At 42.5% G+C, this 24,689-nt stretch overlaps 1 protein-coding gene across 1 annotated transcript in view; it reads left to right on the top strand.

Annotated features, from left to right (window-relative positions):
- Positions 1 to 21,958, top strand: part of PLXNC1 (plexin C1) — a 71,014-nt gene extending 49,056 nt beyond the window's left edge. Inside the window, exons 22-31 of the mRNA XM_032107836.1 lie at positions 5,245 to 5,422; positions 6,638 to 6,741; positions 10,952 to 11,006; positions 12,068 to 12,099; positions 12,186 to 12,293; positions 14,214 to 14,377; positions 14,806 to 14,953; positions 16,782 to 16,922; positions 17,014 to 17,088; positions 18,711 to 21,958. Of these exons, the coding sequence (XP_031963727.1) occupies positions 5,245 to 5,422; positions 6,638 to 6,741; positions 10,952 to 11,006; positions 12,068 to 12,099; positions 12,186 to 12,293; positions 14,214 to 14,377; positions 14,806 to 14,953; positions 16,782 to 16,922; positions 17,014 to 17,088; positions 18,711 to 18,815 (1,110 nt within the window). The 3' untranslated portion in view covers positions 18,816 to 21,958. The remainder of the gene's footprint in view (positions 1 to 5,244; positions 5,423 to 6,637; positions 6,742 to 10,951; positions 11,007 to 12,067; positions 12,100 to 12,185; positions 12,294 to 14,213; positions 14,378 to 14,805; positions 14,954 to 16,781; positions 16,923 to 17,013; positions 17,089 to 18,710) is intronic.
- The last annotated feature ends 2,731 nt before the right edge of the window (positions 21,959 to 24,689 follow it).

Here is a 24,689-nt window from a genome sequence, read left to right as displayed (position 1 = left end):
GACTTAGGTGGAGTGGTGAGGCTTTCTGTGCTGGGGAAGCAAGCCAGCTGTACACATTTTCCCTTCAAAAATAGCATTTAACAGGTGGCTAAAGAGAAAGTAGTCTGTTTTCTTCTCTCACTAACACCACTTCACATGCACTGCATTGACATGCAGGACCTGTGAGCTTACAGGCAGGGAACCAAGTGTTTTCTCCTTACTGTGGAAAAACATTTCTGCCTAAAGGATTGCAGGTTTTGTTTTCGAAATGAAATAAATTCTGATCTGAGTTTTCAAATGCATTTGCACAGTTGCTCACTGTGGGAACAGTCTGAGTCTTGCAGTATTTTGTTGGTATTTTGTTTTGCCCCTTTCCCCAGCCCTACAGTAGCAGTACATTAAAGTCTACCTATCCAGAGCAAAGCATAAAAATACAGCCAAAAAGAGAGTGATATAGAGATGGTGAAGCAAATCTGCAGACACTTGGTGTCCAGATTTTTTTAAGCTGTGTAGGCACTTGAAGATGCAGGGATACATCTGGTAGGGAGTTCAATTCTCAAATCAGTATCAGGGCACAAACAAGGGTGTAGGTGCTCTGCATGAGAATATGTCCTTTCAGGATTGGGAGTTCAGTTCCATGCAGGAGACAGACAGGCTCCTAAAAATCAGGGTAAGTTCCACAGGTCAGGAGAGGTTTTTTTAAAATTCAGGCCATTCGTAACCAGAGAAAAAGAGAACCAAGAAACTTATTGTGTTTGCATTGCATTAGAGCTGTTCCCTAGCAGGGCCCCATGCCTTTTTTGAAAAGGCCACAGACCTTAGATCACCCAATGCCCTACTGTTAACCCTCTCTGCTAGAAAGGGTGGGGTATTGAACAGAGATGGGCTGCTGAAGTACATACTCAAGTGGAGGAATTGAAGGAAGGAAAGCTGCTTCTTAAAGCGTTGGTCAAGTATGGGCTGAGAAGCTGTGCTCTTTCATGCTGTGCTTATATTTGAGTACTGAGAAATAAAGCTGCCTTGAAAGAGACTTGGATGTGTCATGGAGCTTTTCCTCAGGCTGAGGAAGCAAGCCTGCTTTCTCACAGGCAGACAAGCAGCTGCACCCCTCGGCAGATAATTTGCTCAATGACTGATGAAGAAGTGTACTCCACAGCTGAGTGTTAGCATTTCACTGAAGAGTTTCATTTGGAATAGAAAATGCCAGCCTGGAAAGGGAGACGTTCTCAGTGGTATATCTCCTGTGGGAAACCAGGGGAGACTTCTTGCGGTAGACTTGGTGCTCCAGCATTCCTTTGAATAATCACTGCTTGTCTTAAAAAAGGTATTTGGGCTGTTGAATTCCTTGCTGCAATGTGTTTGCATTTTTAGATGCAAAGAAATTATCCAATTCACCTGTTCAGCCAACTGCCTTTTAATAAAAGTGAAGCAAAGCCACATAGTGGAAGGTTGTTTAAAGTGTTGAACTGCTTTATGAGTTAAAAGAAGGGTGTTAAAAAAAGTAGGAGGGCTGTAAGGGAGTAAAGCAGAGACAAGGAAAGCAATTTCTAATAAGACATCATGGTTGTGGTATTATTAGTCACACTTTGTGAGAGATAAGGAAGCTATTAAAAGCATGTGACACATGGGGATTTTTGTCAGCAGAAAAGAACACAGCAACCCTCACTAGGAAGTGAGCTGTGCAGATGTTGGCTACAGGAGAGTCCTCTGGATTAGAGACAGATTACCATACACTGCAGCATCAACAGCACAACCCTTCCTTTGTGTAGTGCTCATCTCACCTAAATTTAACTCCTGCAGCATTTTCTGTGCCAATTGGCTAACTCTTCTATAACCTCTTCACAGCTAACTGTCCTGGCTCCTTCAGAAGGATCATGCAATCAGTCTGATTTTTCCTGTTCATTGTATTTCATAGTCTGGGAGACAGGAGTAGTTTTAAGGCAGTTTTGTTATGTGGTACATCATGGTACTGACTCTTTATAGAAATTGTCTTTCACCAATCAAAAGGGGTTTTTCGTTTTTTTCCCATCTGACTGATAAATGGAAATATGATTTGTTCAGATTCATAGCTGAGTAGATAACAGGGTAATAAGAGTCCTTGAATAGCCCAGATTATTGTTCTTTATTTCTAGAAAATATGATATTATCTCATTTCTTTATTAAACCACATCTATTATCTGCTATGGTTATTAATAGCTCTGCTAAATAATTCATTGTGTGAAATTAATTTTCAAGAAAACTACAAATCTGAAAAGCCATCTGCAAACACTCTCTTCAAATGTCATTATTTCTGTCACTGCATGTGTGAAGATACATTTTTTAAGTTTATTCCTGTCTTGTAGCTAGGTTCCAAGCTAGTTCCTATGCAAGTAGTTGCAGGTGCCACCTTCTTAAGTAGCCTTTAATAATTCTTGCAACCCATGTTAAAACTCTTCTGAAGAATACTGTGACTGTGTCTTGCTGTCACTAGTTTCTAGTGCATTAAGTCTTGTCTCTAGATACTACTAGCTTGAACCAAGTCCTATAATTTTCTCCTGAACCTTTCTCTAAGTTAACAGTATTTTTGTTTCCTTTGCAAAGTGAGGGAGTTTAGAAAAGGCTTGATGATATTTTCTTGTGACTTTCACGTATCCTCCTGTGATTTCTCTTATATATTTTCTGACCTCCAGAGCTGATCGTAAAAGGGCTTTCATAATTTTACAATAACTTCTGTTTCTTTTTCTAGTTCTACATTTTGTGTCTAAATGCAGTGATTGTGACTGTCAGCTTCTGATTAATGGTTTCTAAAGCCAGGGATTGTGCTGTCAGACAGGTTGAATCTGATTTATGAAAACTTCAGCTGCAGAGGGACAACTTAACAATAATTGGTTTTCCTAGCTCCCCATCAATTGCTTCATCACTTAAGATTAACTCCTGCAGGAAATCATATCAGCAAAATCATCTGGCTCTCATGGGTTAGAGACTTCTATGTGTTTAAATATTTTTAAATATTCTTTCCCAGCTGACCACTTCTTTGAGTTATAAAGTGTTCCTATTATCCTCACATTGTGGATACTTTCACTTAAGGAGTCCATACATGACTTGTATTCCACCTATATGAAGAAGGACTACTCTCTTTTTGCAGTCCTGTCAGCCTACAGCAAGTGGAGTGGGGATGGGAGGACTCTCATGTGCTGATGACTGAAGAGGCTGCACATTCTTGTGCAACTTGTGTGAGAGTAGATGCTGAAAAGGAGAGGAAAAAGTGAAATAGACAGTTCCTCTTGATAGTCTGAAAGGAGTAGAAAATGAAGCAGGAGCAGGAACATGAATATTGCAGTGTAGGAATAATGTTAGAAGGAAAGGATCATCTAAAGGAAGGAATGCTTCCAAGGACAAAGAGCTAAATCAACATCAGTTAAAGTGCAAGAAAGCTGCTTCAGAAAGATCAGTTTGGAGACTGGAAGGGGCAAAGACTGATTAAAATGAGTTTTCCAAGGACAAATACAGTTAGTCCCTGTCCACATTTTAATCCTACAAGACCATCACCTCAGGGCAGTCATAGTCAAGGACAGGACTGCTGTCTGTTCAGTTGGTCTGTGGGCCTAACCAAGCATGACTCCCTCGTTGCTGTGCCAATATATTTTTCACTAATTTTCTGCATGAAATCCCAACCTGAGGCATGGTGTCCAGTCTGCTTCTCCTTCTGCAGTTCCCACATATCCTTGTCTCCCATTCCGTCTGTCCTTTCCATGGACTCATTTTCCTCACAATTAAACATCTCGATGTCCTGATCAAGTTATTCCTTGTTACTTTAGTTACATCCTAGTCTTTCTTAAATCCTGATCTTCATAGTTTTGCAGCCCTGGTTTTAATACTCCCTTTGCTTCTGTAGAAACACTAAAGTTATTTTATGTTGCATTGGACTACTTTTTTTCACCAGCAGCATGTTGTAATTTCTGCTCTTGCTGGGTAATAAGCAGAAAATACCATTCTACAACTATTAATAACTACCCATTTTTCTAACAAGAGAGAAAAGCTGTCCCTGCAACAACCTGGACAGAAGTTATTTCCTTCACATGACAGCAGAGAAAAAAATGGTTTACTTCCTTCCTGTTTTAATGATCAGTCCTTCACAGAGTCACACCTGCAGTCCTCTCATTTCAGTCAGAAGATGAATATTATACCAGAATCGTTCAACAGCCAGAATGGTTTGAGTACATTTCTTTTCCTATGCCACTTGCAGTCAAGTGCTGGCACCTAAAACACTTACTTTAATTCTGTTCCAAGACATCTCCAGCAGAACATCTGTATGCATGTAGCTGGACAGTGATTTCACTGCAGAGAGCAGGCTGTGGCACTGGAAATTTTTGCTGTTACTGCTCAGCACTTGCAATTCTGTGCTCATCCCTTATTCCCTGCCTTCTAGCAATTAATCTGCCTGACCTGATCAGAAATAATGACCTGACAAAAAAAACCATTCCCTGGAGATGGTGGCTCAGTGTCATTGGCACCTCCCTCCAGCCTGTACTCAGCTCGTGTGCAGCCTAGCAGGGGAGTTGTGTCCCAGCCAAGAGTAGCTGTGAGCTAAAGGGCAGAGGTGCTGTAACCAGACATGGGTGTTTGACCTGGAATAATACCTAACAGAACACAGTGCAGATCTGTACCACTTCGGATTCTGTTTGCTGCAAGATGCTCTCTCTTCTCACTGCTTCTGTAGCAGCCCTGTCTGTGCTGCCTCCAGCGACACGGCTGTACCCAGACAGACGCTGGCATCTCCAGGGGAGGTGTACTTTCTGTGTGATATAAAGCACTCAGCATAATCTACTGGTGTAAATAGGCATTTTAACACTGCTTTCTATCCACTCAGAATCAATCATGCTTACCATGACTACTTACTCAACAACCTTATCAGATCTCTTGTTGCTTACAGTTTTGCTGTTGAGGCATTCATTTTACATAAAAGATCTGCTTTTCTTTGGAACATGTATTGTAATTCTTCCTCGTCTCTTGTTTTTTTTTAATTCACTGAAATACATTTGCACAAAAGCAGAAGACAAAATACACTTTTGGAAATACATAGCTATAGATACAGCTTTGATTTTTTGAGCAGGAAGAATTCTAAATGCTTCTTTGTGTAATTCCTTCAAATAATCTTTATTTAAAATAACTTTAATAATAAATAAGCTAAAAATCTCTTGGGTGCTGAAAATCTGTCAGGAGTTTGTAGGTTTCCTATGCCAGGTGTTCCCTGTAAGTCAGACTAACATGTGTTTCTTTCCCCAGACAGTGAACATTATCTTTGAAAAAATCCCAGAGAATGAGAGTGGAGATGCCTGCCAAACTATTCAAGTTAATGTTCTGGACTGCGACACCATAGGCCAAGCCAAGGAGAAGAGCCTTCAGGCTTTCTTTAATAAGAATGGCTTTCTCTATGGTCTTCAGCTGGATGAAATTGGTCTTGGTAAGAGGATATCGCTGTGTTGTGTTTTCGTGGAGTTTACTGGTCTGTTGTGGAGTTTTCTTGTTAGGAATGCCTACCTTTGGCTTTGATTCTTTTTAGAGTTCATACAGAACATAGCTTTTGTGAGGAATTTCGAGGCAAAAACTAGACCATTTATGTTACCAGTTAGAACACTGAGCTATATCTGCTTCACTTCTGCAAGGACTTTAGCATTGCAGTTAACAAACAGATGTTATTTATTATACATGTATAATTCCTATATTCCTTTTCTGGGGTAAGTAAGGTGGTTGGCCCATCCACCTTAGTACAGCCAGTTGTTACATTTTGTTAGTGGATAAGATGATATATCATGATTATCAAGTATTTTAGTCCTTATCTACTATTCCTCCTACCTCCCTTCCTTCCTTCCTTCCTACAGGCCTACATTGCCCTTGATCAGAAGAGCCTTCAAACAAGCTTATTTATAGGCAGATTAGGTTTATATAACAGTTTGCCTGTGACTCACAAAGTTACCTACAATATCTACAGATGTAAATAAGGCTGTTCCAGCAGATGAGTCAAACCACCTTTCCTTGTTGGGTTTTCAAGAGCCCAAGGTCAGATAAAAGTCTGTAGCTGCCAGCACCCTACCACTTCCCACGTATTCCAGTAGGAAACCTAACTAACTCTATATTGTTGGCACTTGTCACCTGCTGGCCTTGCTCCCTAAGATGTCGATCCTTCCTCACCTTCTCAGACTCTGTGTTGGCAAGTGTTCACAATTTGCTTTCATATCTGGTATGTGTATCCCTTACAAGTGCCTGACCACCCTTCACAAGTACTATGGCAGTCTTGCGCAGCTCATTTTAGTGATCTCTTTGAAGTGGCCTGTGGAACCTTTCTTCTAGTCCCGCTGTAACCTTAACAGCAGGGTACACTTGTGCAGCAGTATAGTGATTAGGTGAAAGCACCTCCAAAAACTCTGCCTTGACCAACACAAAGTGAAGCACCAAGACCTGCTGAAAGGGAAGCCACCCAGGCAATCACCACAGAAAAGGAATCAGAAGTATGGGAGTGCAAAACCACTTTCATGTGACCTAGCACAAGGATAGAGAGAAACAGCTCAGTTGGGAGTCCCTCGTCCAAAAATAGTTAGGTGTTGTGTTTCTTTACAAGTATCTGTATGGTGAGAATGCCATTGGGATGTAACTGTTTTCTGTTGCTGTCATACTGCAGAACTTGTGTCTGAGGAGCAGCAAAGAGAACTGTTAGATATTGATGGTTCCTCAGAGGTGATGGAGGATGGGATAAGGAAGCTAAATACCATCGGCCATTATGAGGTAAGCACAGAAGCCAGACCAATGAGTTGAGAAGCTGTTTCTCCACAGCTCTCAAATGTGATCTGCACAGCAGAATCTCGATTGATCTTGAAGACATAGCTGAGTGTCATCAACAGAAAGAAAGAATTGTGTGGCACACAATGTTCTTGCCAATGAGTCATGTTTTCTGTTATTGTTCAGAGGTTTCCTTGTTGTTGGGTTGCTTGGTTCAAACATACCATGTAAACTGTTACTTCTGTTGAGCATTTCATTTAAAACAGAATCTGATTTCCAGCTATGAACATTGCCTTGGGACTTTCTGAGTCTCTGCTGTTGAGATTTTGTTGTACCATGAGCAACTGCTTACCTCATCCCACCTCATATTTTGATTATCTGAACAGGCAGTATTGATACTTCTGAAATCTCATTGCAAGTCAGAATAAAAAGGATTGATGGCTTTTCTCTCTCTTTTCTTGATACCTCCTGTGTCAGTCTCTTCCCCTTTTTCTCTCTCTGTTTCTGCTTCCATCTGCTGTTGGCACTTGTACCATAAGTCTTCCCCTCTGCTTCCAGTTGTACCCGTAAAGCAGTTGTTTGCAATGCTGCAATATCTGTCCATCCTTGCAACATCACTCAAAAACTGCAACTGGTGGCAGAGCCCTTCTGGGTGTAGCACGCTGTGAAAGTGTAGCAAGCAGCATTACTTCTCTAAGGAGTTTTCAGTGACACCAGTCAAAATAGAGAGTGAGATGTTGGAGGAGAGGGTGCAGCAGGTGATTGGCCTCAGGTGATATGGAAATTCACATGTGATGCTTACAAATAGATTTTGGAAATGGAGGTTATCGTGCTGAGTGCTTTTAGAGATCTTTCCTCATGCCTCATTGAATTTGAAAGTCTGGCTCTTAACATGTTCATAAATTTTTATTTATTTAGAAGTTTCGCTGCTGTAGGTCTGTGCTGTGCAATGCAGTATGGTGCTGAGGAACCTGAGCCAGCACGGAACATGTTGCTGTCTGCATGAGCAAATACAGTGCCATCCATAGAGAAACAAGGACTCCTAGCAGGACTTTGTAGCCTGGGCAGAGGACAAGGCTGCTTAGATATGAAGCAAGCTTATTTGGAGTCACTTTACAGATTTCTGTAGGCATTTGTTGCTCTCCTTACCTCACGGGGGTCAGCAGTGAACCCAGATGTTCAGAGTCACCATCCAGTGGCTTTTCCTGTGCCCGTCTTGAATCTTATCTGTAGATGAACATGTGATCTCCTTCACTCCACTTGTAGAGATTTTGTACAAATTAGGACATTGTAGTGTTGCAGTTTGAGCCTGTGCAGCAAAGGTCAGTGTATCAGAATCAGATTAGGTGTTTGAACTTCTGTCTAATGTGGCAGTACCTGCCCTCTTTACCACAGGCAGCTATTGCAGGTGCTCCCTGCTTTTACCCAGCAGCCTTTTGCTCATCTGGACCGTGGCTCATGGGTATCAGACCTCATGGCAAATAAGTCTGCTCCACTGGTCTCTGTCATCCCTGGGTATCTTTGTCCCAGCCCTTGTTTTGTCTGAGGTTTCTGCAGGCAATGGTTTCTTGCAGATGCAAGTTAGGTAGGAGGCTCAGTTGTTTTTGCAAAGCTGTAACTACACTAATTATAGCTTAGCAGCTGCCTTATGGAAATTGTACTGCATGTCTCTTAGATATTTTCGTTCACATTTTCTGGCACTGACAAAATAATGTACATTTTAGGCAAAAGCTCAGTGGCATTTTAGGCAGTAGTTTAGTGGCAAGTATTAGCCATTAGCATATCTTGGTTTTTTTCTTGTATGCATATTGATACAAAAAGGATTGTAAAAGTGTCTAGATAGCAAGAAGAAGGAACATTGCATACACACTGTGAGGGCAGTAACATTGCCTGACAAATTCCGACTTACATTTCAACAATGCCTGTAATTTTTCTTTTTGTTTGCCAGCCTTACATGCTAGAAAGTAACCAGATGTTTGAAATTAGGAAGTACCATCAAATCTTTTTAAGACACTGGAGCATTAGGGTTGTGTTATGAAGGTCCCAGAGTCACCAATCAATCTTGAAAAAGCAGACTTAGTTTCTACACAGGTTTTTAAAATATGCAAGAATGGTACATTTACATTTTTGTGTAGTGTTTGTGAAGAGAAAAAAATCCACTGTGTTAGACTCTCATGTGCCTCTGGCCTGTGTGCTACTTTTGGTCTAATTTTTTGGCTCCTAGGAGAGTTACTGATATGTTTATTTATGAGGTCTGTACTATCACTTCCATGAGAATAACCACAAGCCATGACAAGAAAGTTGCTAATTATCTTGACATCCTGTTCCCCACCCAAGAAGAGAGCTAGACAGTCACTTTCAGATCTGCTGTCCGGTCACAGATCTCCAGTTTCTCAACTGATACCAGTATCACACATTCCAGGAGCAAGCAGAGCCCCGTAGAGCAGGTCTGAATGTGTGATCCCGGGAGCTCAATGACAGGAACTGGATTACAGTGAGGACAGGAGGCCTGGGGAACAGGAGCCATAGAGCCACACTACCACGCCTTCTGTTTTCCAAAGTAGCCGTATTCCATGTTGTGTGGATTGGAAGAGATCTCTCTTTGTTTGTCCCCCTCAGTAATGCAGCTGACAAAGCAAAGATACTTTGAGGTGTCCATGGGAGCAGCACACCACAAAAAGCGATTCAGACAGCAAGATGCAAAAAGAAGGGGGTTTTTGTAATGTTGGTGGTTTTTTTTAATTGGATCACATTGAAAGAAACAGCAAGTATGGCTGCTGCAGTCATGCCAAAGAAGGAAAGCATGGTCTACTCACTGCTAAAAGCATAATTTGTCCCGAAAATAAAACCTAGAGTGTGGGCTTTGGTCATGGCTGCACTGCAGCACTGCCTCTGATTCCCAGAAGGAAGCACTGTTCTCCCTCTGAGCTCTGCCCATCTCCCTTGGGACAGAAGCCAACACATTTCAGCACTGAGCTGCCCTCCTACTTCTTGGGGAGGGAATGGAGGCAGCATGTTGCCCACGTCCCTCCAGGAGGGGGTGAGCTGCTGGGTAGCACTGTTCCTGTTTATCTATCTTCAGGGCCAAGTAGGAGGACTGTCTGGGTGTTTGTATCACCTCACAGGCTAGCCTTAGAGCATATTCCTATTTGTAGTGCAGTTTTCAAGTGTTCTGTGCTATCTAAAATAGTTCTGAAACTCTGTGTGATAGATGGAATCTCTGCAAAAAAATCTTACTTATAAAATAGATTGCATTTACTTTCCGGGAGCAAATGTAAGTGCAGATTTTTTTGGCACAAGACACAGCTTTTGATAGAGTATCTTAATGTTTAAACTGGTTTCTCACACCAGGCTGGCTGCCAAGGTTTAAAAAACACTTAAATTATTTTGGCAGAGATCCCTTCCTAGAACTGGCCGGTTGTTTTTGTAATTATAGAGGCAAGTACACTAGCACTTGGCAAGACTCAACATTTGATAGCAGAGCAGTGGTGTAGTTCTCAGTGGGAGCCATTTTTTAGTTACTCTTTGACAATAAAAGCATGGCTTGCCAGTTTGTTTTAAAGATAATGCGTAACATCCTGGCAGCACTATAAATTCAGGGAAGGAGGAGGTAGATTTTTCCTAGAAATCCCAAGATGGTAAGATAAGGATCTTGATCTTACCGTGTATAAATATTTTGCTCAGTTTGAAAATAGTTCTTGGGAGCACCAGACTAAACCCTCAAAATTGCCCCTCCGTAGGACACAGGTAGAACAGACTGAGCTGAAAGAAAGGGGACCAGAAGAGAATTCATCTTTGTGTGCACCTCCCTGCCTCACCTTCCCATAAGATCCTATTGCACTGGAGCCAGAGAATTTAACCTGAGAAATCTATAGAAAGATGGGTGCCAGAAACAGCACAGAGCAGTACATGAAAATGACAACGTCCACATATGGGCTGAACTAGAAAAATCGAAGGAAGGGAAAGGTCTTCAAGGCTGGTGCATTGGAAGAGGTGCCTTCCCACCTGGCTGGGTAATCCTGACAAAGTGCAGCTACTGCCCGTGCCTGAAAGCCCAGCCCTGGCTGCCTGCTGAAAGCTGTGCACACTGTGGGGAGAATGAAGTGGGCTGGGCTGCCCTGCACTGCCATGGGCTGAGGGACAGAGGAAATGAAACTGAGGCTTTCATGAATTCTAAGCAGTTTTGTTTCAGCATGATGTTTGTTTTTGCTTTCAGATTTCAAATGGAGCAACCATAAAAGTCTTCAAAAAGAAGGCAAATAGCCGATCAGGTAACAGGGACTGCAACCTATTTTAACTTTTGTGTGGAATGGTTGGGAATGCAGAGAACTGAGCTGTGACAGATTGTATCTTGGTCAGTTGGAGGTCAGAGAAATGGGTACTTGGATATACTTGAGCCAAGTGAAGAGCCCTGGCTCTGGGCCTCTGGCAGGCATGGTGAGCCTAAAAGGAGGAAAGGAGGCAAAGGAAAGAAGGACAGAAGGGCTTACAGTCCTCAGCAAATGATTGCTTGGAGATACAGGCTCATAGGCAGGAAAGCAGGACAGGGGAGCCCAGGTGACACAAAGCGCTGACTTGTTGAAACCAACCCAGGGAACATGCCTCTCCCTGGTGCCCAGAACTGTGCATCACAGACATAGTGCTGCACTGTCCAGAGACAGGAATGATAAAACCCCCACTCTTGGGTAATTTTCCTTATTCTCTTGACTGTGTTTCTGAAAGCTCTGACTTGGCTGTCTCAACAGCATGTCAGGAGATACAGGGTGCTTACAGAGGAGGTCAGTTCATCTCACCCAGCCCTGTAACACAGGTTGCTCCCACCCAGCTGGTGGATGAGGGCAGAACTTTCTGTAGCCCCTGTGAAAAAACACACTCCTAACACGTGTTTCCTTATCATCAGTGTTAGGAGAGACGTTCTCATCTCACTGGGGTGGCCTCTCCCTCAGCAAAAATGAGGTTGTCTGTTCCCAGCCATTACATTCAAGCCTGACCTCAGCCTACTTGCACTCAGCACTCTTAGAGACTTAAACCACTGCAATCATCTTACCTTGTCCTCCCTTCAGAGGAGCTGTGATTGCTGCCAGCTTACCCCTGCAGCAGACAGGATGCTGTACCTTAGTGGTTCAAGCTACAGGTTGTCACTAGGGAGGTGCACAGGGCCTGTGCATTTCTCAGAGGCTTCCCCCACACTGCAGGCAGGAAAGGATGACACTGACGGCTTGCTGGGCATTCTGGATGCACTCTGTTGCATGGCCCAGAGACCAGCAGAACTCACAAGCTTGTAGCCATGTGTTTCATTAATGGCTGTTTGCTCTCTGCTTTTGTTGTTTAGATGTGGACTACTCAGATGAACACTGTCATTTGGTGAGTTGTCATTACACTGCTAAGTGGTAGATTTAATACTGAGCTGTATTTGGATCTGTGTAATCTCTCTAATCTCTTCATGACAGATTTTACCAGACTCGGAAGCAAACAAAGATGTAAAGGGAGCAGGTCACAAAGGAAAGCAAAAATTCAAAGTGAAAGAAATGTATCTCACAAAACTTCTGTCAACCAAGGTAAACTGTAAAGGCTTTCTTTTGGGGGAGGGCTGATGTTGTCTTGGCTAGTTTAGCATAACAGAAACACAAATTAAACCAGAAACTGTGCAGACTTCCTGTGTGTAAATCAAATATTAAATGAAAAGGTAGCATATAAAAAATCACTGCGCTAACTATGGCTATGACCATTTGCAAAGAGAGACACATTTCAGGTTTTCTAACGCTAGGGTTCTAAAATTGTCTATTACACATAGTATCTCCTCAGTAAGCACAACCTTTTTTTCAGGTTAAAGAAAAAAGGTTGTTATTTAGCTTATGGAAAGTGAGTTTTTACCACAGAGTTCCATAGAGTGAGAATGAACCCTTTCGGAATGACAGCTTTCAGTCAACAATCTCCTCACTCTGCTCTAGAGTTTGCCCAGCTTAGAGACAACTTCTGAAGCCTGAGTTTCACAAAATACTGCCCATAAAATGAAATAATCTGTTAGGGTTTCAGATTAAGCATTCAAAATAACCAGATTAATTTTAAAAGCAAGGTCCTTAGGATTTATAATACAACTACCTAATTTATACAATGTGCATTCCATAGGAATAAGTCCTGCTCACTCCCTCCAGTAACGTCATCTTGTTTCTGACTTACTCAAAATGGTTAGAAAACTCTTTGCAACAGCATATTGCATTAAATATTAATGGACACACAACACTGAGAGCTGTGCAAGAGGCCTGAAGGGATGATCATTATAGCCTTCTTGCATTTAAAAATCTATCAATCATTATTTAATTAGGTTGTTGATAGCATCTGAAGTAATTTGGGAGAGTCCCTAAAGCGAGAGTGAAGACTGGTCATTTCTCATTACCTGCAAAAACTAACATGAGCCCTCAGGAACTGCTGGAGTAAACCAGTAATGTCTTATGGTGGAAGACTGAGATACAGAAAAAAAGTTCAGGCTCTTTAGAAACAGTCCTTTTAAAGGGCGTTAAATTAATCATCTCCTTCTCCAAAGTAAGACACTGCCCTGAACAACAGAGCTGTGAAATTCCTCTCGTGATAGGCTGTGCACTAAAGGCAATTGCATCACACCATCTCTCTGTCTGCTCCCCTCTCTCCCATACATGCACACAGACACAATTGTGAGAGTTTACCACATGAAGTGAACTGGCCAGTATTCATCAAGGCCCTGGGATATGCTTAAATCCTTCTTGTCAAGAGAAGATTGTGCCGAACTGAGCTTCAGAACAGATGTGAAGAAAAAAAAGCACAAAACAGTGTTTTGCTTTGTTTGCCTCTACTTATGAATACTCTGTGACTATGTCAGTGAGTCCAGCAGCAACCAAACCCTTCCCTTAGTGCACCAAATATCTTCCCTTTTGTATCAGAAATACCCAGTTTTCAGTTCTTCTCTCTAACATTAGTGTGTTCTTATAGCACCCAAAGCTGTTATCCTAGAATTAGATCAAATGCCAGAGCCACTTGGCTATGAAGTGTTGATGAGCACGTGTTGAGCACGTGTCACAGATGGCACCTGGAAGACCAGTGCTCTAGGAAACAGGCTAAACTGCTTTTTCTCACCTCCCTCTTACTTGCAGTCACAAATTCCAATGCCTTTAGCAACAGTGGCAACAGGATCCCAAGAGTTGATGTTGTCTTTATTAGCCCAAGTGGTTCTTCCCACCTATGATTTATCGTAGAGTTCAACACAATTCTCCTGTCAGCAGAGAAACAGGACATGTGACATATGGAAGGAGCTCACTGTGGTGTATTGTAGTCTCATTTTTGTTACTGTCTTGTTTGCCAGTAACCTATGGCCTCAATGTTTGCCACAAGCATATTGTAATTTCTGTGTGTGGTTGTCTTGGGGCACACTAAGCTCTCTGAGGTAAAAGATCCTATTCTTTTCTCCTGTAATAATAACAGAATATTAACTTTGTTACTTTCAGGTTGCAATTCATTCAGTTGTTGAAAAGCTCTTCAGGAGCATTTGGAGTTTACCCAACAATAAAGCACCTGTTGCCATCAAGTACTTTTTTGACTTTTTGGATGCCCAGGCTGAGAGCAAAAAAATTACTGATCCTGATGTGGTCCACATATGGAAAACCAACAGGTATGCCCATGGGATGCATGTGCTTTCTGAAAATGTAGTTGCAAAGATGGAATGTGTCATGTGTGATCAGAAGAGTAAGATTTTGGCGTGTCTGGGAATAAGATGTGGTTTGGCTTTGTGGATAACAGTAACTTTAGTGTATTGATTCAATACAACACAAGCCACCAGAGCTTCTAGGTCTGTGCAGTCTGCACACTGACTTCACACTCTGAAAAAAGTAGCTGTGGATTGAGAGCATTGTTTGAAGCTGGATGCCTGACAGATGTGTTTGTTCCATAGCCTTTGTTCCCTGACCCCTTTTTTAACTTGAAGAAGCAGCCCAGGAATGTGCTTCATTCCATGAGTGCAGTTGCAATTAAGAACCATTTTAAAGCAGTTGTGCTACTTGAGCAGTCAATTTTAAAGATGTTTGTTCTTTCTCTGTCTAGTCTTCCTCTTCGCTTCTGGGTGAACATCCTGAAGAATCCCCAGTTTGTCTTTGATATTAAGAAGACTTCACACATAGATGGCTGTTTGTCTGTAATCGCACAAGCTTTCATGGATGCCTTTTCTCTCGCAGAGCAGACACTGGGGAAGGTAACACTGCCCCTCCAGTCTACTAATTTCTCAACCAAAGTCTTTTTCAACTATATAATGATTGAGATGATGAAGTCCTGGATCTGCTGATATTGGGGGCAGAATTGTCAGGGACCTAATTAAGCTGGGTTTCCATTCCTCGTTGCTCAGTCTCCTGAGACTTTGAGGAATTCACCAGTAGACAGATACAGCTACTGTATCTAAAAATGCCTTATTTATAGTTATCTGCTGCTTGTTTTCTCTGCAGTTCAGTTCTGCACAGTGTGTTTACACAATATGTGGCAGAGGTGGAAATTGTAAGATTTTAATGAAGTTTTAATGTAGTTTTAAACAAGGGTCTTAAAAGTATTAACATTATTTGATAAGTAGTCCAAATTTTGTCTGCCACACACCAGTGTGCAGAAGACTCACACAATAAGCTAGTGGAAGCTGTAAGAATACTGAAAGACCTCTAAAGTTTGAAACAGTTCCTTTCACATGTGTTAGCTACTCCCTTTTTATATGCAAAATTATTTGCTGGAGCAACAAGTTCAGAAATCTTACATTCAAAAACTCTTTAGTACAGTGTCTGGAACTCTGGAGATCAGAAATACTTCATTTTCCCCCAGGGTATTTTCCTTTTCTTTGGACCAAAGCAGGAAGCATTTGTTCAGGCTCATGCTACCAAGAAAAACAGGCTAGAGACTTTTTAGCCTAAAAGAATTTATATAAAAATTGACTAATTTCCTATGTGATCTGATCCAACTGCTCAGCTGTTAAAGGGAAATAGTAAATAATGTGCTTATTTATCTTACTTTAGTAGTGAGTATCATAAATTAAAGCTAATCACATCACTTCCTTGATGGAAAAACTACAAATGAGCATGGTTGTTAGGTTTCTGTGCTAAACATCCACTGTGAAGTATTGTTGAAACATCTCCTGTTAGCTATTTGAAAAGGGGTGCTGAACCCTGATAAAGGTTTGCAATACAGTAAACATCTTGTGACCTTTTAGTACTAAGATGTATTTACTTTCATGATTGGCTTTGATCTTGAAGCATCTTTTAGCCATATAGAAAACAAACATTTAAATTATTTCATCACACATTGGAAACAGTGGTGACAAGCTATCACATGGTTGTGTCATTTATTGCCCAAAACTTCAACAGGAAACTACCAGCCCCCACTTTTACATTTTGAAAATAAGTTTTCCAGGTGGGGCCTTGGCTCCTATCACAAGTGTCAGTACTTATTTCCTCAAATAAGCCTAAACCTCACGGGTAGGTTCAGTGCTGACCTGGATTGTTGAAGTCCTGGGGTGAAAAAAAAAAAATCCTTTTGGCTGTGTGTGTCTGGCAGTCAGCTCTCCATGCTCTCAAACCCCTGAGGGAAGTAGGGACCAAAGAGATTTAGGGGAACCTCTGCCAGGACAATGTCTAACAAGACTCTGGTGTTACTGCCAGGAACTTTCCTTTCAGCAGTACTGCTGAATCCTGTGTGTAAATAGGGTATCAGCCCCGGGCCTTTGGTTCAGCTTTCACAATCTTTCAGGTCTAGGGACCTGTAAGGAGGAAGTGAGAAAGAAAAATATGTCTGAGGGACAAAACGTCATCACTCCTGATGTCAACAGAAATAATTACATGGCAACTGTCATGAAAGACAATACACTATTAGTGAGGTCCTGCCTCTGGTTTGCATCTTTGTTTCATAACCTTGGTTCCTTGTATATAACCACAGCAAAGAAAAATGAGTCACACAGACACAATTAGATGCAATTAACTGTGTGGAGGTGGAACCTTAGGAATTCTGTGCTGGGAAAAGTTACAAGGCTTCAATTTTTTTCTTTTAAGGAAGCACCAACAAATAAACTTCTCTATGCTAAGGACATTCCGCTCTACAAGAAGGAGGTGAAAGCGTACTACAAAGCCATCAGGGATCTGCCTCCATTGACCACTGCAGAGGTTGAAGAATTTCTAGCTCAGGAATCTAAGGTATGGTTGAGAAGCAGCAACTTCATTTGCTTTCATGTTAAGTTTGGGTTTTTTTAAAGAAGTATCTGACCAGAACTGTTTTCTGTTTTAGAAACATGAAAATGAATTTAATGAGAAAGTGGCCTTGTTTGAAATCTACAAATACATAGTGAAATACTATGATGAGGTAAGCACATTTGCAATTTCTGCTTAATCCTTAATGTGGGGCTTGATGCAGTAACCAAGGGCTGGGCTGCTGGGCAAGCTGCTGGCTGCCACTCCAGAGGCAGCCCCTCTGTAATGCAGCTGAGGCTGCCCCTTCTGCTGAGCCATGAGGGGCACCCTCTGAGGGGGCACACGCCAAAGGTTTGTCAGTGTACCTTTACTGTCACTGCTGTATTGCACAGAGACAATAGCAGTAAAATTCTCCCTGCAGTTTTGAGGAAGTTCCTATATAGTCTAGGCTTCTTGTTTTACTGTGTTTGCAGACTCTCTGCAAATGCCTGTCACAACTCCTGTGCACGCGCTCCATTTCCCTGGAGGTTCAGAAATCAGATTAGACTGTAGCACCAGGGTTCTCAATTTAACAGTGCAAACACCTCAGTGGAGCACATGGCCTTGCAGCAAGAGGTGTCTGCTCCTTTCCCATCATAGCCCTCTTAATGCTCTGCTCTAATAGCCTTTCTCTTAAAGAGAAGCTTCCAGTCCCTGCTATTACTAACAAAAGAAATCTTTTCTCAGCTGAAAGTACTTAGTCACAGGTTACCTCTAAGCTGCTTTCTAAGAAAATCCCTGTCCTCCACTTTGCATTATAGGATTCTCCACTCCATTTTGCTCAGCATCCTTAACAGAGGCTGTGTGTGTGCCTGTGCAGGGACTCAGATACGAGCCAGCTGGGGTGTGTTGCCTGAAGGCCTCCTTACGCTTCCAGCAGGTTGTCTGGGTTTCCAAGCAACCAGGCCTTTCTCTCTTTCATTCTCAGCAGCACAGCACCAGCACTTGCTGTAGTCATCCAGCTCTCAGTCACCTGTTAGCTGGCTTACCATTTCTGATCTCTACCATCTCAAATTATCTGGATTCAGCATCAAATCTTCACCTCCTGAAACAAGCTTGGGATGATACTCAGAATGGCCTTAATCACTCTTTATTAAGCTCATTAAAATGGGGTTGATACGGGAGCATTCAGTGTACTTTCTGGTCTTAGTGTCCATTTTTGCTTTTTTGAAGCTAGTACTGGCTAAACTTAGCCCATCCTTAGAAGGAAATCTTCCTTCTGCTCTTCCCCCTCTGGCTTTTGACTGGGATCAGCTAAACCTCTTTCATTGTTTACTGAGACCTGTCTCTGTGTAGCATTGCCAGCAGAGGTTTCAGACAGCACTAGTGCTCTATTCCTGGGCCAGAGCCAACTAGGTGAGTTAGAGGAAAAGAGGCAGTTCATTGCCCTCAGCTTAGAGGGCAGAGGAAGAGAAATGAAATGTCATTTGCAAATCTTCTCTAGGGTAAAAACTGGAGCACTGCCCTTGCCTCACACTCTGAGAGATGAGCATGTTTTGAATTTGTTTTGGGTTTTTTTTTGCTTGGCTCAGTCATTCTTTTGTGAAAGTGTTGCAAATCCTGTGATCAGAATGACTTGAAAGGAATACTACCAAAATAAAGTGTTAAAGCCAGAAAAGAATGTTTACAGATAGGCAGGCATTCAGATGGGTTTTTCTGTGAGTAGTTGTTTGAGAATGGAAAAGCAGGCTTTAAAAAATAGCAAGTAAAATAAGCATTAAAAAAATTATTCTCTCTTTTGCTAATTGTTAACAGATTGTCAGCAAACTCGAGCGAGAACGGGGGTTTGAAGAAGTCCAGAAACAGCTCCAGCAAGTAAAAGCCTTATTTGACGAAAAGAAAAAATGCAAATGGCATTGAGCAGAGCACTGACTCACAGCATCACTGTGGGGGATTTTAAATTAGCGCTACTGCTCCCAAAACTGTTTTGACTGACAATATGTACAGGGTTTGAAACGTTTGGACACTCTTCTCCACTCTGACCATTCCAAGTAATCTACGATGGGGAACAAAATATGGGCAGGGTTACATATTCACACAGGAGCATGTCAAAGTGAACCTAATGTTGGCAGGGTCAGCATTTTTAGGTACTTGAACACACATAACCCTTTGGTTCAAAAATACTGTCTAGTAAGCTTTTTGCTTACTTCTAAACAAGGTCATAGGAGATGTGCAAAATACACTATAAGTTCAGAGTTGCCCACGTGAACTTGCAAGTTGCTTAGCTCTTTTTTTTAAGAGAAAAAGCTGATGTTTTGCCACATCCTTTCAGCAGCTTGGCAAACTGTGAGGGTGAGCTCCGGCTTTAGAATACGGGTCAGCTACAGTTTCCTTCCTTCCTTCCAGTCAAATGTTCGCTAGTTCCTGTTCAGAAAAAAAAAAAACAAACACAACAACAAACCCAATAACAACCTGGCACCAAAGTGGCACTTAGGATGTGTGTTTAATAGAAAAAGTGGGTCTGAGGTTTGAAGGCCAAATGCCACATGGCAGGACTTACCATCCTTAGGTTAAAAATTCCATGTCCAAAGTGAAGCCAACCACTGACAGGAGGAAAGGAGGGGAGGCTTTTGGAGAAGGGCATTCAGCCACCATCAGTCTGTGTTTACATTTTTTACCTTTCCATCCTTAAATAAGCTGTGAAACACTTGTGAGCAGCTTCACAGCTGAAACTGCACTGCATCAGAACACTGTTGTGATTTGATGAAGCAGCTGACGATGGCTGCACTTCGGTGCACAAACCTGACCTCAGGTGCATGATCGGCCCATGCAGCAGTGCTGACGGTCCTGGCCAGCCTTACCATCTGTGTACAAGGGCCTCACAGACCTAAAGCCAGCATGTTGGGGGGGGTCAGGTCAAAGGTTAGTTTAATAATATGTAAGAACAGGAGGACTGGTGTAATCTCTGACTGTGTATGAGAAGCTGATACAAATGTGCTGGGGTTTGGGGTGGGGAGGGGTAACTGTCTGCCTTAGTCCGCCTGGGGTTTTTTGAGGCTTGGCCCTTTTGGAAAGAAGGTGCCCATTACATTTGCATTGGTGGCTAAAGTCAGCCCAGCTGGAAAGCAAGTGCATGGCTGTGCTGCTGGGATGAGGCTGGTGCACTGGCTACTGAGCAAAGCCAGGGAGGAGCAGCCATGGCTCCAGCTCTACCACAGCACCAGCACAGCCCCACCCTCTGCTACAGAGCTAAATGCTTTGTCACCATGGACTCTGCTTCAGTCACAGGAGGCACGTTCTGAGGCTTAGATTTTGAAGTAAGGCATTGATGACACGGAGATCCGTTTCCATACACTTCCGGAGGGATCCACCACTGGAGGTGAGTGGTGTAGCACAGTGGCCCACAGGAGAGGGAAGAGCTGTCACCTGCCCGGGCAGTGGGAAAGGTGCCATAAGGCTGTGAATGGCACAGAGGGCCCAGTTTGGTACAGAAAGCCAGTGCTGGGGCTATGTGCAGCCAGAGCCAGCTGTGCAGGGCTCCCAGGCAGTGGAGGGTCCCACGGTTGGAGGAGCCCCACAGCTCAGGCCAGTGGTGCTAACGCTGCCTGCTCTGGCCACAAAGACAGCTGGCAGGCCCAATCCCGCGGCTGGCCAGTGCCAGCACACACCAGCCACCTGTGGCAGGAGGAAGGCGGGCTGTTAATGTGGATGGAGAAAGGCAAACACAAAAACACCGTCCTGCTGCTCTGCCCCCTCCCTACCATGTGATTGCACAAGTTGTTCCTCTTGCATACCAGAGAGGGCAGCCACCAGCCAACCCATACTGTGATGGCTTTGTTGGTTTTTTTTTTAATTCAAGTCTTACACTTGCTATTAAGTTTACACTTTATACTTGATGGAATGTATGGCTTTGTTCAGGAAACTGCACTACAATGTTGCAGTACTTTCAGCAGTTCTCTGCCTGGCACAATGTATTTTGATAAGTTCAATTTTAATCAGAAAAAAACCCACCCACCTCTAACCTATCTTGCCCTCTGTCCTAAAGGAGTGGACCGTGGCTTGACTGGCACTTAAGTTTAGAATACCTGCACGTAAGGGCTTGATTTTTATCGTTCTTAATCTAACATTTTAAAGCAGCATCAAATAAATAGAAAAAGCACAGTAGTTGATATTGAGGGAGAGGCATGAGTGGATTACACTTTCCAGTTAGTTCTCTTCCACTTCAGGTGTTTGCTGGCAGTGCATTCAAATGAACTGTGATAGTTTTGTTCAACAGTAACCTTCTGTACAGGCAGAAACAACAACTCCCAACATTTCTGCTTGAAAAGCTGTAAAATATAATCTGTTTGCGTGGGTCTGATCCTGTGAACTTCACTATATGTGTTTATATTGATGAGGAAATGAAAATCAGTCCTATTCTGTATTTGTACTACTGCTTGTTTGCTACAATAGCTTTAATGATTTCTAGAGATTAAGTATGTGTTGAAGCAGGCCCTGTAGCTTTACCTACAGCCTGGAATAGGATTATTGCCTTTTATTCAAGCCTCCTAAACAGCGTCACTCTGTTAGTAAACCATTTTTAAGTCATGCTGGGACTTTGTAACCCATCAAGTGGATCTCACGAAGTGATGTGAAGTATAATTAAGTGATTGTGGCTCTTTTGGTAGGTTTGGGTCAGCACACAAAACATTGACACACCTTCCGTATCTGCAATTTGCCATTACTGTTACACAGAAAAAAAGAACCACCTCTATTATGGGTATTATGGCAACACAACAGTTCTAATCACATCCTCAGCAATGAAAAACAAACTTCTCTTCAACTTACTTTCCCATGTTTACAGGCAAACTGCTATGGCAAACAGCGTGTTTTCTAACACTAGCTTACAGAGCATTATTTTGCAGTCATTTAGTTTGAAGTCAAACCTTACTAATGTGTAAAGTAATTCCTGTTGTACAGAAGTTAAATCTGTTGTTTAAAATGAATGGTTAAAAAAAGTGCAAATGACAAATACATGTTGGTGTTTGTATGGGTTTATCTAGAATAAAAGCATTTGGAGGTTAGTTTGATTGTGTACTTTAAAGTGGTTACAAAAAAGCAAACACAGCTGGTAACGATGCAAGGTCATGCAAGGAATGGAGTGTAAGACATAGAGGGGCATCAGGTGAGAAATACTGCTGCAGCTGCAGCCCTGCAAGGCTTCAGGACAGAGCCATGCAGGTCAGCACAGCACACTTCCATCACACTGAAATTGGGAAGAACAGGAACAAGAAGGTACAATACAACACCTGATGATGTTGGGGAGGGGAGGCACTGGCCTAAACCCCAGCAGCAGCTGAGCAGTGACCTCCTGCAGAGTCTGAATGGAGGGGGATTCCCTGGGCTGGAGGATTCCCAGCTGCTCTCCCACGTGTGGGAAGCAGCAACAGGCCAGGGACAGTCTGGTTGTGCAGTGCCTGCCACACCTCCACACAGCCTTTAGGATTTGCACTACAACTGCACTGCTTAAAGGCTCTGAGGGTGATGATACTTTTAAAAAGCTAAAAATGTTTAAAAGGATGATAACTGCATAATCCTTCTTTCAGGAGAAGGTGCTTCAGGAACACCTTATTCAGGAAATAAGCTTTCACACAAAAAGCCTGAGACCAACTGGCAAAGGCAGCCCACAAACCAGGTGCTGATCATCATTCTTCCTCCTGCTATTACCCTTTTTCTGCCCTCCAGGTCTTACCTAGTTTGTATAAACGTCCCCTGCCCCCTGACATCAGTGGGCACCTTGCTGACACAGCCAGAGCTGGGGACAGAAACATGAGGCTGCCAACAGCTGCTCTTTGCAACCATTCCATGCTGGTAGACACTGGTGACCATTCCATTTGGCAAAGCTGGCTCAGGCTGAGAGTTACTTTGTACAACTTCATCCTGCAGGAGGCAGCAGAAATAGCTTCTGTTACTTCTAATAGCTACACTCTTTTCCTCAGAGAAGTTTAACAAATTCCCCAAGAATGTGCAGCCCTGGTTTAGGAATGCCATTGCCCAATTTAGTGCTCCCACTGACACACTCCAAACCATGCTCTGCTCTCCCACTGCCTCACCTCCCCTACCCTGGAGCAGGATGGAGAGGAGAATTGGAAGCAGAAGAGGTAAATATCATGGGTTGAGATAAGAACAACTTACTGGAAACAGCAATGAGATAAGAAAATGATCAGTAACAGCAACAACACTGATGACAGAGGGTAGAAGGGAGGCAGATTCACACGTGGTTGCTCACTGCATGGAGCCTGGCATGCTACATGACCCAGAAGGATCCCCTTCCCCTGTTCCCGGAAAATGAGGTGGTGTAGAATAACCCCAGGTCCCAGCCGTGGCCCTTCCTGGCTACTGCAAAAATTAACGCTGTCCTGGCCAGAACCAGGACAAATACTTACACATTGTGTGGAAAATGAAAACTGCAGCCTCTGGAAAGAAAAGTTGAGTCAATGCCAGTGTCATTCTTCCACTATTCTTACAGTCTAAGAGCAATACCCAATAAATATTACAAGAAATTGCCCAGTGTATTCTCACTGTCCCATGCTTTTGCTGCAGTGTTTTGAAAACGAAGAACGACAAACCAAATACAAACAAACAAACCCCAAATAAATAAATTCCTACAGTTCCAGGAACGTCATCATTATCAGGTATAAATAAATGATCCTTCACACATTTTCTTTACTGGACTGATAGTGAACTGAAAAAAAAAAAATATATTCAATGGGGAATAAATATTTTTGTTGTAGTTAACAAATTAGAGTAGGAACAAATACAGCCTTACATTTATATAATGTGAAGGCAATTTGTTATACTAATCTCTGCTATATTAAAAAAACAGTTATTGCCTATTTCCATTATAAAAATACAAGAGGCACGTTGTCAAGGTCAAAATACCAACCTAGATGTGGATTACAGCATTGTTAGTGATCAACACTGCAACCCAGAGTAGTATACATTAAGTTTTACACTGAAGGAGCTAGATGATATTATCAAGTAAATATTAAAGGATTTCTTAAAAATTGTTATAATTTTTATACTAAATGTCAGTTTTATTTTAAACAACCCAAACCTTGAAAAATGTTTTTCAAAGTCTCTTGTGCTGAGATTATTTCATATTTTGACTTTGTGGAAAAATACTGAAAAACACACCTTATCAAGAAGTCTTGGCAATAGTTCACAGAAAAACAGAATGGTTTATGTTGGATCAAAGATCATCTGGTTCCAATCCCCCTGCCATGGGCAGGCACACCTTCCACTAGCACAGTTTGTGCAAAGCCCCATCTAACCTGGCCTTGAACATTTCCAGGAATGGAGCATCCACAACTTCTCTGGACAACCTGTTTCAAGTGCCTCACCGCCCTCACAGCAAAGAATTTCTTCCTAATATCTAAACCTGCCCTTTTTTGGTTTAAAATCATTGCCCCTTGTCCTGACACACTCTGGACATAGAAAAAGTCCCTTTCCTTTTTATAGCCCCCTTTAGGTACTGGAAGAATAATGGCTCCCTGAAGCCTCCCTTGCCCTGCTGGCCTTGCTGCTTTTAATGTGGCCCAGGATGTGACTTGCCTTCTGGGCCACGAACTCACACTGCTGGTTCACACCAGCCTTTCATCCATGAGAACTCCCCAGTCCTTCTCCACAGGGCTGATCTCAATGTCTTCTTTTCCCAGTCTGTATATTTACATCTGGGATTTGCCCAACCCAGATGCAGCACTCTTGCACTTGGACTTGTTGAACTTCATAAGGTCCTCATAGGCCCACTACTGA

The sequence above is a fragment of the Corvus moneduloides genome, chromosome 4 (genome assembly GCF_009650955.1).
Source record: "Corvus moneduloides isolate bCorMon1 chromosome 4, bCorMon1.pri, whole genome shotgun sequence".
Classification (NCBI taxonomy): domain Eukaryota; kingdom Metazoa; phylum Chordata; class Aves; order Passeriformes; family Corvidae; genus Corvus; species Corvus moneduloides.
Note: the sequence above shows the minus strand (reverse complement) of the source record. Positions and strands in the feature narration are given on the sequence as shown.